Source organism: Alnus glutinosa, chromosome 6 (genome assembly GCF_958979055.1).
Source record: "Alnus glutinosa chromosome 6, dhAlnGlut1.1, whole genome shotgun sequence".
NCBI classification, from domain to species: domain Eukaryota; kingdom Viridiplantae; phylum Streptophyta; class Magnoliopsida; order Fagales; family Betulaceae; genus Alnus; species Alnus glutinosa.
Window position 1 is genome coordinate 26889685 of NC_084891.1, and position 14525 is coordinate 26904209.

The following is a 14525-nucleotide window of genomic DNA, read 5'->3' on the forward strand; positions in this document are numbered from 1 at the left end:
TATTTGAAGATACAAAAGCAGAACGCATGGTATAAATTAAAATGATAATTATTAATTAGAAGATATGCTTGGAAGTGTCGACCCGCAAAGTGTCACGTTCGGATCCTAAGATTTCTTTGAGATGACAAAATCTTTCATGTGGATCTATAAAGTAGGCTCATAGTGGCCTAGTGCCTTCTTCTTCTCGGTCCCATTATTATTTCTTATTATTATTATTGTTGGTTGCCTACTCTTCTTTATTTCTTTTTATTATTATTGATTGAGGAGCCTAGTGGGCCTTTTATATTTAGTAGTAAAGGAATAGAGAATAGACCATTCATGGCAACAGTATTAATGGGTACGGAATAAATTGTCTAAGACTCTAAAGTATTTAGGAATTTATTAGCAAAGAAAAATAGCATTTTAAGGTTACCAAAGTCGTGATTTATGAGGCTTTTGTAGATTTTTTTTTTTTAATAATAAAAAAAAGCTTCTAGGTTAAATTGGCTAAAGTTTTAAAAAGTTTATCACAATCTCGTTTGAACGAGATTAATCTTTTTCGAATGAGATTTAGGATTTCACAATTTTTTCTTTCAAGTGGCGACTGAACAAGGTTTAAACAATTAATACTTTAATCGTGGCATTCTGATTTTTGAGATCCTCTTGTCTGAACGCCATTCGAATGAGACTACGGTCTACGATCGAGGTATTCTACAAGTGCCTTCAAGACTGCGATCGTGACTATAATCAAGGCATTCTGAAACTTTGTAAAAACTTTATGCACATTCTCATTCGAATGAGGATATTCAAAATCTCAATTCCAACATCGAATTTTCACCGACTCAACCCTATATTTAAATATTACAACTTAACTTGTTTTGATATTGGATCCGCCAACTCTAAAACTTAACATACATAAACTAAAATCCCCTGTAACTGTTGTACGAGAACATGTTTAGACATGTGGGCCCATTAAATACCTATCTCAATTGTAATCGGGCAACCTACAATATAGCCATATAAGCAAGAAATTGTAGCCAATCCCAATTCTATATATACTACCATGTTATCATCATTAACCTAAATTTCACCATCCAACTACAACCTAACCAACTTCAATTAAACACCAAATAATAAATTAAAAAAACAAAGTGCTCTTGCAAACGTGCAAATAATTTTTTTTATATATATATATATCGGTTTAAGTTGGGAAATGGCCCCCTACAATGCCAGGTGTATGTGACACTAATGACCAACTATACATAATCACACATGGGCAGAGCTGGCATTCCTCAATCCCCAAAAAAGAAAGATCACGACCGCACTACAATCATTTCCCTGACCAATAAATATTATGTAAAGGATTCCAAACTTCCTTCTCCCAAAAATAATAAATAAATAAATATAGAAAAGAAAAGAAAGATTGCAAGCATATATGTAATTATCAGCATTATGTCACATATTGGGTTTTCTTTTCGGGGCAGAAATTATTTCACATCAATGTTAGCAAAAGATAAGAGTCACATTTTTTGGTTAATTAAAATTTTTAATAAGGCTCCATTAAACATTATAATTGAAACAAAAAATGATCTATTTCAAAAAAAAAAAAATAGAGATGATTTATTTCAGGATTCAAATTTTATTTTGTTACATTTAATAACATACATGATGCTACGTTATTTAAAAATATTAAATTATATTGGTAATATATTATATACAGAACTGTTCGTAGCCCTCAGACGTTAATTGATCTCTTCAAATAGATCTAGCCTACCACTTCCAAAATCGGCCATGCAAGTTAATTTAAGAGGCAAAACAAAACCGAAACCCTCCAACTTCAATTGATCTTTTAGATTAATTAGATCTAGCTGTATCAACCTTAAGAAGGTTTCACACATCAAGCTAGCCATTTACTTGGTAATTAAATGTTACATACTATAGCTTTTTCATTATACTAACTAAGCTGAAGCGACAGCGTCCATCAATCATTGATTTTTATTTTTATTTTTTTTTTAAAAAAAAGAAAGCTGATCCAAGAGTAATTTGTTCAATGCAGCTATTGAAATTGGTCGTTTTGAAATTTAATTGAACATTTTTTTTTTCTATATACAATCACTTGAAAAAAATTAAAATGAAAATCACAAAAAGAAAAGAAGGCAAAGAAACCAATAGATTGAAAGCCCTTGTTGGTTGATGGTGAAGGGAATTTAATTTGTCATGGACCACGAATGATATATGATATATCCCTGTGAAAAATAGAGAAATCTCCTGGCGCGACATATAGAATTTAATTTATGAGGAAGGATTTTGTCAATGAATAAAGGATGATGATTCCGATACTCATTCAGCCCAATAAAAAATAATAATAATGATGGTCTCAGTTTTTAGCATCCTCAGTAGATATATATTATTATTATTTTGTCCCAAGAACATGCTTTTGAATAAGAATATATTTATTGTAATTGTGATAAGATTTTGCACTTGCCAACCACACAATGAAACCCTAGAGCTAAAAAATATAGTTAGGGCGGCCATTGGAGGATCTTTTCCCCTATCTCTTTGCAATTTTTTATGTCATAGCTATGATCACAATCTGCTCGTAGGTTCCCCCCAACCAAAATGCTAGAAAACGACCATTGGTTTCAGATTGGGGTTTGTGACTTTTAGGCCGATCGAGACGATATGCCACGCCACGCCACAAAAGGCTTTTGAGATCGATGAATCTGGTAGGCGATCGAATACAGTGAAACAATAAAGTTCCTTCCTATTGTGTTTACTGTTTAATTACAACCTACCCAACAGTACTCCAAACCCACAGAAATTATGGGTAATTGTCAAAAAAGTATTGCCCAAAAATGTCAATTACATGGTGAGAATATCCTAGGTTTTTCTGTTTATGCTTTTTGGATGCTCTTTTAGCGATTAATTCTCTTGAGCTTTTCTCTTTAATTGTGAAACTTTTCTAATTTAGTTTATGATATTAGTTTAAGTTTATCTTTTTTTTTAAAAGCTGTAATGCTTTAAAAGTGTCTCGTTGTACAAATTATCGTGCACATACTTTAGCTAAATAGACCGTTTCTCGTCTTGTATTTGAAAGCATTTTCATAGATTCTCTCATTACATTCTCTCTTCCATCCGAATCAAGATCAACGGAAAAGATCCTCCTCTATAGCCCTTTTTCCCTACTCAATTAAAAAAAAAAAAATGAAAAAAGAAAAAAGAAGAAGGTTGTTTGTTAATGTTTTGATTTTGAAAACATAAAATAAAAGTGATTAAGAGACACTTGTATTTAAGTGTAAGTAATTGTACGTGCTCTCTTAAAGCCAAATAGGTTTCTATGCATGTTTTTGCTATGTTGTTAATACTTTGAAGCTTGATTTTTTATTTATTTATTTTTTTAAATACCATTATATCATAATCTGTTAAATTAATATACACTTATTAAAAAAAATTAAATAGATAAAAAAATTGTAAATTTAATATTTAATTAATATTTTACCACTTTTTTTTTTTTTTTTTTGTCATGAATTCAAAATTCCTCACAACAAGGCTCAAAACACAGAATATTTAATTGAAATGGGTGGTGAACTATAAGAGATAAGGTTAGAATTTAAGGCCTATAGAAACTGATAATAAAATAAAGCGATGAAAGAAAAAGAGAAAGACATTGAGATTATAGAAACTGATAATAAAATAAAGAGATGAAAGAAAAAGAGAAAGACATTGAGATTAAGGTGGTTTGATCTATGCCTACATTCACACGTTAAATGCTCAATTTATATAGCTTTACAAGTGATTTGAATAATTTCAAATACAAACATATCTCTTGGATTAGGGTTAACAAATTCATTAATTTACGATAATCAAATCATCTAAATCTCTTGATTTATGGGATACAAATAAACATTTATCACAAAATTTTTATCTTTCAACAAATGTTAAATCAATTTTAGTCTCAAAAGCTTAATATGGTATTAAGGCCAAAGTCATGAATTGAAAGCCTTATTTTACATTTTATCCCATATTTTAATAAAAATAGTTCATATGTTGTTTGGTTTCACACTTGAAGGAGATTGATAAAATATTAATTCAAATAATTAAGCTTAAACTGTTAGAATAAATTATGATTTATCAAGATCCCCCTCTATTGAACTTGACAAGAGATTGCAAATTAATTATGCATCCAATTGCGATCGAACATTCTAATTAAAACTAGTCTAATCATGTTATACTTTTCGATACTCAAATTACAGCGAGCTGCTTCCACTAGCATACTTATTATGTGGGAGGCGATCGAAAGAGAGAGAAAAAGAGGAGGAGCTCCTTTCAGATCAATCCGTTATCTTCTTCATGATACCCATTACCATCTTTGTTATCTTCTTTATCCAAAAACTCTTTCATGTAGAACTCAAATTTCTCCACAATGCCCTCCGGCATGGACACGAGCACTCTCACGGCGTCGGAGTCACCGATAACAGGTAAAAACAAGCAGTAAATATCACTTGTCAGAGGCCCCATGTGGAGTGGCTGCCCTTCTCCAAAATCCAAATCCTCTAATCCCAGCTTAGACCACTGTGATATTACCAGACTCGTAGACAGGTCCGTTTTTACTGTCTTGTCCTCGAGCAAATCAACCATGGACCTTATGCAGTCATCGTTTAGAACCGATTTTGCTTGCTGCACCAGCCTCACGACATGGTGCAGGTTAGCACTGACCAGGTCCTTCGCATTGGCCTGGGCGCATCCTAGCACGAACCCATTCCCATAAAAGCCTTGTGGAATCTCCGGGATCAGCTTTTTTCGGATATTAACGGAGAAAAGAAGCTTGGCATTGAGTGAGGGCGACAGGTCCAGTGACCTAACCCAGGAGCGCCACGTGTGCGATGCCAGGGCTTCGAAGGTGGTGCACTTTAGCGATGGTACGCACTGCCTCTTGAGTTGAAGAATGTGAGAGGTGGTGAAGATCAGGGATGTGGGCACGAGCGGCTGAGATTGTAGGAACTTTACGATGTCCATGTGAGTATTATCCTTGGGGTTTGTTCTGGTATATCCAGGGTGACTGAAGTTTATCTGTGCGGGGCTCCGGGGTTTTAACACTTGGCGGCTGTGGAAGGGAGTGATTGGTAGATCAAGATTCGGCTTGCCGGTAATGTGGGCCCACGCATGTAGAAACTGCGATGTGCCGATGCCGTCACATAGACAGTGATTGATCGCGGTGCACAAAATCATTCCTCCGCAACGGAGATTCGTCACCTGAAAAAGTTCAACAATTTTTTTTTTTTGTTTAAAATAAATAAATAAAGGTAAATTTACTAGAAGGAAGACTGGAAGAGGGTTTTTGATAGAAAAAAAAAAACAATAAATAAAAAAAAAAAAAGAAAAACTTTAAACAGTAAAATTTAATTACAATTTTTTATAAATTAACGTGACAGACCATATTTTATAAGAATAAGTATTACAATGACTGTTAATACATTTGAGTGACGGTGGAGGTGACAAATGTTACGTTAATGGAAAATATATACTTCTTGCACAATAACCATACACAACAATTATACAACTCTATTCACGTGGAGTAGGATTCATAGGGATTTGATTCTTGTACAACACCAATATAACAACCCCTCACATGAGGGTGGGCCCCAGTATGTAAGACCCACCCTCATGTAAAGGATTGTTGTATTGGTGTTGTAAATCTAACATTTTTCGGATTCATATGACCACTCACATGGATCCCACCCCACGTAAGTAGAGTTGTGTAATTGTTGTGGTGCAAGAATCACCTCTCTAAGTTAAGTACTATGTAAACTGATAAATGATGACCCGTTCACGTTTTAATAGCTGAGATCATAAATATTTCATTTATTTATAAGAAAGAAAGGAGGTACGTAGTACTAAAATTGCCCCAAAAGAAAAATACAGAGCCAAATACAAATAATTAGCTCAGCAACCGAGCTCCTAAAAGGAACAGAACTGGAAAGAGCGATTGCAGTTGAGTAGGGTCGCTTTACTTTTGGGTCATTGAACTGAAAGGAACATATGTGGTGCAAATATGGCTTAGTTCACTCAAACCGGAGCCTTTTACTAATTGACCATTATTGGTATTTTTAGCCATTCTCGACTTTTCCCTTTTTGTTGTCTGTGACTGTGAGTTTGTTTTTTTTCCTTTGTGTACGTGTTTTTCAAACAAAGGTAACTAGACTAGGTACGGCTAGAGTTAATTTCAACCCAAGGATTGATCGCATCATAGTGGCCTACCTAATTAATCAACGACTACGACAAAATCTCCTTAAAAACTATATATATATATATATTAAAAAAATAAAAAATTTCAAGTGAGTCAACGTTAAAGACAGAACTAGCCCTGTCTGTCTGGGCTAGACAATAGACATGGTAGAAGGCAACCAAAGCGACGTGGTTCTATGCACTAGCGAGGTGCTGTAGTGTAGGGTTGGTAGCATCATTTCAATTCCCGGGATTTATTATTGGAAGAGGAAGCTCAAGTGGAAGAACTGGAATTATGATTAGAGCACTAAGCTAATTAGTGCGTGGGTATCTGCTAATTTTCTCGGATTACATAGATTAACGAAGGAACAAATTCGTAGTTTTAAGAGAATTATTCAATCAAGACATCACTAACTAAAAAATTGTTGAAGAAGAAGAAACAGGAGCTCCGAGCTCGGCCGATCGGGGTTAAAAAATAATTTTAAAGTGAATATTCTTTTATAATAAGAGATGAGAGATCCATGCCACAAGGGTGAAAACTGAAAAGCCCCACGCCACGCACCCAGGAAAAAAAAAATAAAGGAACAAAGACGCTGTAAGGAAAAGCAACGAATAAAAGAGAAACATTGGCGCAAAAAAAAAAAAAGGGGTAGAAAAGAAGAAAAATAGAGCTGAGCCATTGAAATGAAAGAAATAATCAGACCTGAACTACAAGAGGAGGAACATCCAAGAAACTGAGAGCTTCCACCCTATACAAGAGCTTTCTCCAAGACCTGTTTGGTTTCTTGGAAAGTTCGAGAAATTCTTCAGCAGTGATGTCCATGAAAGCCTCAGCAAAGACGGCGCCTTCTCCATTACAATCAACCTTGAGCTTCTGATCATCCTCGGAAGTAGCCCTCAACCTCCCAGCTAATGGGTAGTAGTCGACAAGAACTTTGGAAAGAGAATATTTCAAGCAATCTAAGCTCACTGATTTCTTGAAAAGGTAGAGATATTTAATGGAGAACCTAAGGAACTTTTGGTCATCAAGATTGGAGAGATAGAGGGAATGCTTGGGGGTCGGGCAACTTGGGCAGATTAAGATGGGTTGGTTTGGATAGCAACAATCTGGGAGTTCTGCAGATTTTAACATATTTGCTATATTTTTTGCTCTTGCCCTCGTTGGCGATGATGTTTTGAAGCCAAGAGAGAGATAGAAAGACAAGGTGAGAGATGGGGGGAGCTTAATTTGTAGACAAGAGAGCAATGGGTCAGTCGGAGATCTACGGTTGGACATCGTGATAGTACGGTCAGATTCCTTTAAAGAGTGAGGCTAAGAAGAGGGCGGCAGCACTATTCTTAAAATGTGCCCTCCCTTTAAGATGGGTATCTTTTTTAAAAAAAAAATGGGTATCTTTTTTTTAAAAAAAAAAAAATTGTAAGACTTTCATTAAAAAAAATCAAGAGGAAAGTACAATATTTCAAATAAATACTAGTCACTAAAATGTAAATTCTACGCGACGGTCCATAACATTTGTTCTAATAAAATGTGAACCGAAACCTAAGTTTATAAACAAATTATAATAGAAGTTGTAATCCTCCAAACATTTTTCTAATCTAAAATGCATGATACTAACTCCAAAATCTTTTAAAAAAAAGCCACGGTTGAACTTAGGTCGATAAAGATGTGAAAAAAAAAAGGATGGAATTTGTCTCCGTATATATTAGATTATAAAAAAAGTACACATATTTCTCTCAATAGATATATGTAATATAAAAAATATAAAAATATAAAGTAATTAACGAAAAAAAAAATTAAAAAATAAAATAAAATGAAAAATAACTGAAAATTATATAAAAAAAATAAAATAAAATAAAAATAAATGAAGAACATTAACATTTTTTGATAGTTTAAAGGGAGACATTGACAATGAGGTAGTAATTTGAGAAAATTATGTGTACTTTTTCCTTAGATTATTGTACAGGGAAGGAAAAGAGAAACTAATAGGTTTTAGTTTGATATTTACATAGGGACTGAAGTTTTCCTCTAAATTGATTGGAATTATTTATTTATTTATTTATTTAAATTTAGTGTATAAAATTGTTATGTGTTACATATTGAAGCATGCTATAAGCACATATTTTTTTAAAAAAACATTAGTAGAGCTGAAGAAAATTACATTAAAAAAAAAAATGTTTTTTCGCATATCAAGAGACAACAATTTTACAGATTAAATCGGAAGAAATTCCAAAAAGTAGAAAATTCACCTATAAATATCTTTGTTGGAGACAATAAACGTATATATTTTTAGAAGGATATCAATACAATTAATAATTTAAAATATGCATTAACAATAAAATAATAATTAGAAGAGAATACGTGAATTCCACTCTCAACACACACTTGCCTACATTAGGTGCAGGTGGTTGGAGCGAAGGATTGCATCCCTGGTTTCAAAATGCATAGAGAAGTTGGTACCTCGATTGGCTTAGAGGGACAGAGTACTGTACCCATCAAGTAGCATGATTGCCGTGATAAAGCCACCTAATTTACAGTATCTACTCTTCACATGTTACGTGTAACTGTTGGAAATTGAAAACCACATATATATAATAAGAGAGATAATAAAAAGGAAGAGAGACAATAAATTGATAAAGGACTTTGTATTCTTTCACTCAACTTGATTAAAAATAACTTACTTATTATTCAACGGAACCCATCTGATCCAGAATATATAGATATATCATCAAATTATGGACCAAATTTCCAACAATTGCACTCCCTCTTCTTAGGCAGGGTCTCTCACATCCACATGTTACTACCCCCACTCCCTCTCTTTCTGCAGGGAATAACAGCTAGAAGATCGATATACCCCCATACAAAAATTACGTACACACTGCTGCAGAATAATAATAATAAAGAAAAATATATAAAAAAGTTTATTACATACTGGGTTAGCATTGTTTTCGCACATTTTATAAAGGGTACGTTTGCGTAAGTTGACCAAAACTAAGGAGAGATTCGATGGGCAGGAGGGGAGTCTCTCTCACAATTTTTTGTTATTGTCTTTGCTCTCTCTTCTTCTTTGGACAAAGAATAATAGCAATAGGGGATTCCAATCCTAAAATCATGTAGACAGTTGCACCAACTCCCTCTTGCAAAAATTGCTTATTGGACTGGATTCTTTTCTTCCGTTTTTGAAGGGTTTGGGGTAACTTGCGAGAGATTCGATTCTTGCAATTTTTTTCTTTTTTTCTTTGTTCTTCCTCTTTGGATGAACAATTAATTTGTGGTTTGTCTTCCTCCAGTGATACGCCTGTATAGTAAGAGTAAGAATAAAGTTAAAAATCACATTTTTATTTTACTATAGTTTCTTATATATGTTGATGTGATACTGTAACGACTTAAGGAAAAGTGTTTTTTTAGAATTCCTTATAAAATTCAGTTTCACTTAATAATTAGGCAATATGAGCACCCATGAGTATCGTTATAAACCACTCACTCTGTGTGAGCTATTCATCTTTTTCTAATATGGAACCGGAGTGTTAAAAACTCTCCCCTTAAACTCCTGACGTCCTCGTCAGGACCATGTCATGCAATGCTCCAGTACTACATAACCTGACGTTATTAAGTGGCTTTGATATCATTTGTAACGATCCAGAGAAAAGCGCTAGCCATATCTACGCTATCACCTCAAAAGAATTAGTCAATTTGAAGCTTTTTTAGAATCTCTTATAAAGCCTAGTTTTACCTAATAACTAAACAATGTGACCTATGAGTATCTTTATTATAAAATACTCACTCTATGTGAACTATTCATCTCTTCCTAATATGGATCCGAAGTGTTACAAATGCTGACTACATTTATGATTTGGCTTTTAAGTGCATGAAGGTTTGAGTTTAATTATCAGGCAGGCGTGCTTGTTTTTCTACTGTAAGTCAACCTTCGATTGGCATACACTTTCTCTTGAAGAGTTACCACTTCGACACAAGTTCCTCACTTCTCAATTAAGGTCTTTTCAACATCTCCTTCATTTGTGTGAGTCTCACGCTTCACCCCGTTGTACAACCACCTCCTCAGAGCAGTAGATCCAATTCCTTTTTTCTATTTCTTCGTTTTCTTTCCACGTACCCTCCGGTTGCAGGTGCATGAACCTCTCTTTGCTGTAGAGTAAACACGAACCGTTGTCCAATTCGCATAAATTGTTGTCCTATTCAATGGTTTCAGAATATAGTTGACTAAGTGCTGCCTCACAGAGTCACACCTGTCGTGGCCTTCAAGCTCTCTTGTTGCTGCTGCAAGTGTCACCCAATTAAGCTGGCTCATATATGGACTACTTCACATATCGCATTTACTGCCGACCCTCCTCTTGGCGTTCAGTGCAAAAAAATTGGACTAGGTCATTTTTTGTCCATTTCTAGATTTTATGGTTTTTGTTATTATATTTTCCGTATATCTCATATTTGGTTGATATTATAATATTCTCTATTTACGAGTTAATTATAATCGAATCATGGTGATTATCATACTTTGTATTTACTCTAAATATTATAAATAGAGACATCTATATTGTAGATAATCAAGCCAATGAGTACAATGTAGCCCTTAGAGCTAATTCGTAGTGGTAAAGTAGGTGTCTAACACCATACCAAACTACCGGTAATTTCTTGTCTTCTTTTCTTTCTCTTATCTTCATATTTATTATTCTATTTTAGATTTCTTTCGGTTTTCATCCATCACTATTTTAATTGCTATTGCTTTGGGACCTTCTTGTTGGGGCTCACAATTAATGCCTCTCTTGTATTTTCGATTATTTTTAGATTTGAAGCTTATCTGTTCGGACATATGAACTTCAATAAGTCGATCATTTCTCATGATCAACGGCCTGTATTACATACAATACATACAACACGTATATCCTATAATATCTCAAACTAAAACCGTCATAGTTGTGATCTCATACAACGGACCGGGGTTATCCTCTATGTTTACGTTGTTTCTTGCTTATTGGTTGTCATTATGAGCCGTTGGAACACTTGGTTTGTATTTAAACAACAAAATTAAACTCCAGTAAATTAGGATGGGCAGAGTCACTAAAAAGTTTTCTTCATGTTTTTCAATCCGTCATGAGCTTTGCCTTTCAGCGTTTTCTGGCTGCTGCTTTTGCTTTTGCAAGCGCTTTCTATTTTCTTTTCCTCGTTCTTTCTTTTTCTACCAAATCAACCAAAAATTGTCCCATTTTGGTGTCACGTCAAGTTTGTATCATGCTACATTATTATTATTTTATTTTATTAATATTTTTGCCTGGGTTTACGTGATGTGTTCTAATTATAGAGTAATGGTGCCTTTGAAATTACGATTTTATAGATAAAAAAATGTGATTTTAAACCATATCGCAAAATATGAATCATTTGAAAATTACGTTTTAAAAGAATTACAATTTGAAAACGCTGCTTTTTCAAATTGCAGAAAATATGATTTTTTTTAAAACGCAAAATTTTAAATACTAACATGTGATTTTAAAGGTCAAACTATATTTTTGCCAAACGCTTAACTGCATTTTTAAAAATCATATTTTAAAATCGCACTTTATGAAATCGCAAATCCAAACGGACCATAAGATTCGGTGCAATACCTAGCAAGATGCAATACATTTTATCTCGGCTGTTTATAAAGAATGACAAAAAAAAGAAAAAAAAAAAAAAAAAAAAAGCTTGGAGTACTGGGGACTAGCCATAGGCGTGATTCAGCCATACCTAAATCAGATGATGGGCTGGCCGGTCCCGAACCAATCCTTAGGGGTGGCTCATGACCCACTCCTTTTGGCAAATTGAATGGGTTGACCACCCCAACAATCATTGCAAGCTTCTTTTTTTTTTTTTTTTTTTTTTTTTTTTTTTTTTAAACTCGGGTTAAATACCCTATTAGTATATGAGTTTTAGGCTTTTTTAAATTTAGTACTCGAGTTTTCGTTTGTTCCATTGGTGGTACCTGAGTTAGGAGTAAAGCTCATTTAGTACCTCAATTGCATTTTTCGTCCAAATTTTAACGTCTTGCCACGTGTCTACCGCTAAAGTTGATACGTGGCACTATATATATATATATAAAATTTAAAAATTAATTAAAAATAATAAAATTGAAAAAAAAAAAAAAAAAAAAAAGAAGAAGAGGGGTGGTGGGGGTGGCCAAACACTCCCATTTTGGCCAAGGTGGCAGAAGAAGAAGAAAAAAAATATGATGGGTTTTGACTCTTAGGACTAACCGAACCACCCCCATGGCCCTAGGGGGTGGCCAATGGCCAAAATCCATACAAAAAAATTTGAGGGTTTGCCTATGGGGGTGGTTGGCCACCCCCCCAATGGGACACGAGGGTGGTTCGGCCACTCCAGGCCGGCCAAAACCCATCAAAAAAATTTTAAGGGTTTACCCATGAATCACCCTCAAGGGCCAAAACCTATCAATTTTTTTATTTTTTATTTTTTTTTCTACCATAGGGTGGTTCAGCCACCCCTTTAGCCGGTTTGGGCCACCCCCTTTGCCAAAATAGGGGTGGCTAGCCGCCCCATGGTGGCCAAAGCCACTCTTTTTTTTTCTTTTTCCTTTTTCAATTAATTTTTAAAGATTTTTATTTTTTATTTTTTTATATAGTGCCATGTGTCAACCTCAAAGGTTGACACGTGGCAGACCGTTAAAATTTGAACGGAAAATGCAACAGAGGTATTAAACAGATTTTTACTCCTAACTTAGGTACCACCTATGAAATAAATGAAAACTCAAGTACTAATTTTTTTTTTTTAAAAAAAAAGGCCTAAAACTTAAGTACCAATAGAATATTTAACCATTTTTTTAAAAAAAAAGAAAAAAGAAAAGACGTAACAAGTTCATTTAAAATAAATGCCCCAAATAAAATATATTGCATCCCTTATTGCACCGATCTCAATCCGTTGTTTATTATGTTGCAACAAAAGCCCCCACTCACATGTTGGCAGAGGGATATGAGGCTTCATATACCTACTGAATGATTCAGAGCACTAGCAACAGTTCATTCACTTCCCTAAATATATGAAAAACTTCTAAAACCCACCTGCAACATACTTCCTTTGGCGTTTCCTAAATTAAACTAAGGAAAAACTAAGAGAAGGTAAAGTGCTACCCAAGATTTTTGGTAGCACTTTAGCTTCACTTATCTTTATAAAAAAGAGAAAATTTCACTTAAGGGTACTGAACTATCGGTCTATTTGACTTAAGAGTACTAAACTTCAAAACATCTTAAACTAGGATATCCAATTTTCAAAACGTCTCAATGACAAGTATTCTGTTACGATTTGCCATTAAATCCTGCTAAAATTCTCAAAAATACCCATGTGTTTATTTTTATTTTTTTAAAAAAAATATACCCGTGTTTTTTTTTTAAAAAAAAAAATTATAAATTTTTTCAAAGGTTCAGGCATAGGTATTTTTGCAAATTCTGTTAAATTCTAACCAACACCTAAATCTTAGCAATTTTTTTTCCTCAAAAAAATATGGGTATTTTAAAAATTTTGGTAGAATTTAATAGCAAATCTTAACGGAATACCTGTTATTGAGACGTTTTGAAAATTGGATATCCTAGTTTGAGATGTTTTAAAGTTCAGTATCCTTAAATCAAATAAACCAATAGTTCGGTACCCTCAAGTGAAATTCTCCTTAAAAATAAAAAAAAATTTCTTTCTTCTCTCTTTTTCCTAACATTGATTTGAAACAATATTTAAATAATGCAAGGAAATAATAAGGAAAACTATTGTAAAATTTATTTGAATAAATAAATAAACAGTAATTTGGTTTCATAAAAAAAAAAAAAAAAAAAAAAAAAAAAAAAAATTCCTAGAAAAAGAAAGAAGAAGAAAATACTGGTGCTAGTGCTTGCTCCTCAGTCCTCACCAGTCCTCTTGATCACAATTCTTGATAGTTACGTTGATAGCAAAGGCAACAATCTTGAACAAGCATACGAAGCAGTTTCTCATATAACTTTAATTGTGTACTGTTTTCATTGCTCCGACGCACTACTATTAAAAATAAATTCAAAGAAAAAGAGGTGACGCCAAATAACACTTTCTTTTTTTCTTTATTTCTTCTTTCTTCTTCTTCTTCTTCTTCTTTTTTATTAAAAAAAAAAAAAAAAAAGTTTTTGGTCCGACTGACCTCAGTATGACTCATAAATAGGGTACGCGATTCGCAATCCATCCATGTGATGATTGAAAAGACTCAGAAAAAGGTTAATTTATTGATAAGACTGGAGGAGAGATTACATGGAATATGTGACTGGAAACAAATCCGGTGGATGTTTTATTTATTTATTTT

General features: G+C 33.6%; 1 protein-coding gene across 1 annotated transcript; it reads right to left on the bottom strand.

The window, feature by feature from the left end:
* Positions 1–4126: 4126 nt before the first annotated feature.
* On the bottom strand, positions 4127–7466 carry LOC133870126 (alcohol acyltransferase 9). The gene is made up of 2 exons (XM_062307182.1): positions 6908–7466; positions 4127–5232 (listed from the first exon to the last, which is right to left on the bottom strand). Exons 1-2 carry the CDS (start codon positions 7334–7336, stop codon positions 4306–4308), a joined length of 1356 nt encoding a protein of 451 aa, XP_062163166.1. The 5' UTR covers positions 7337–7466; the 3' UTR covers positions 4127–4305.
* Positions 7467–14525: the final 7059 nt, after the last annotated feature.

What these genes read in the sequence shown, in the direction of transcription:
- LOC133870126 (XM_062307182.1), bottom strand. Translation starts at nt 7,336, where the DNA reads ATGTTAAAATCTGCAGAACTCCCAGATTGTTGCTATCCAAACCAACCC. An exon ending in TTCCTCCTCTTGTAGTTCAG is followed by an intron (nt 5,233 to 6,907) that starts GTCTGATTATTT and finishes GAACTTTTTCAG; the next exon opens with GTGACGAATCTCCGTTGCGG.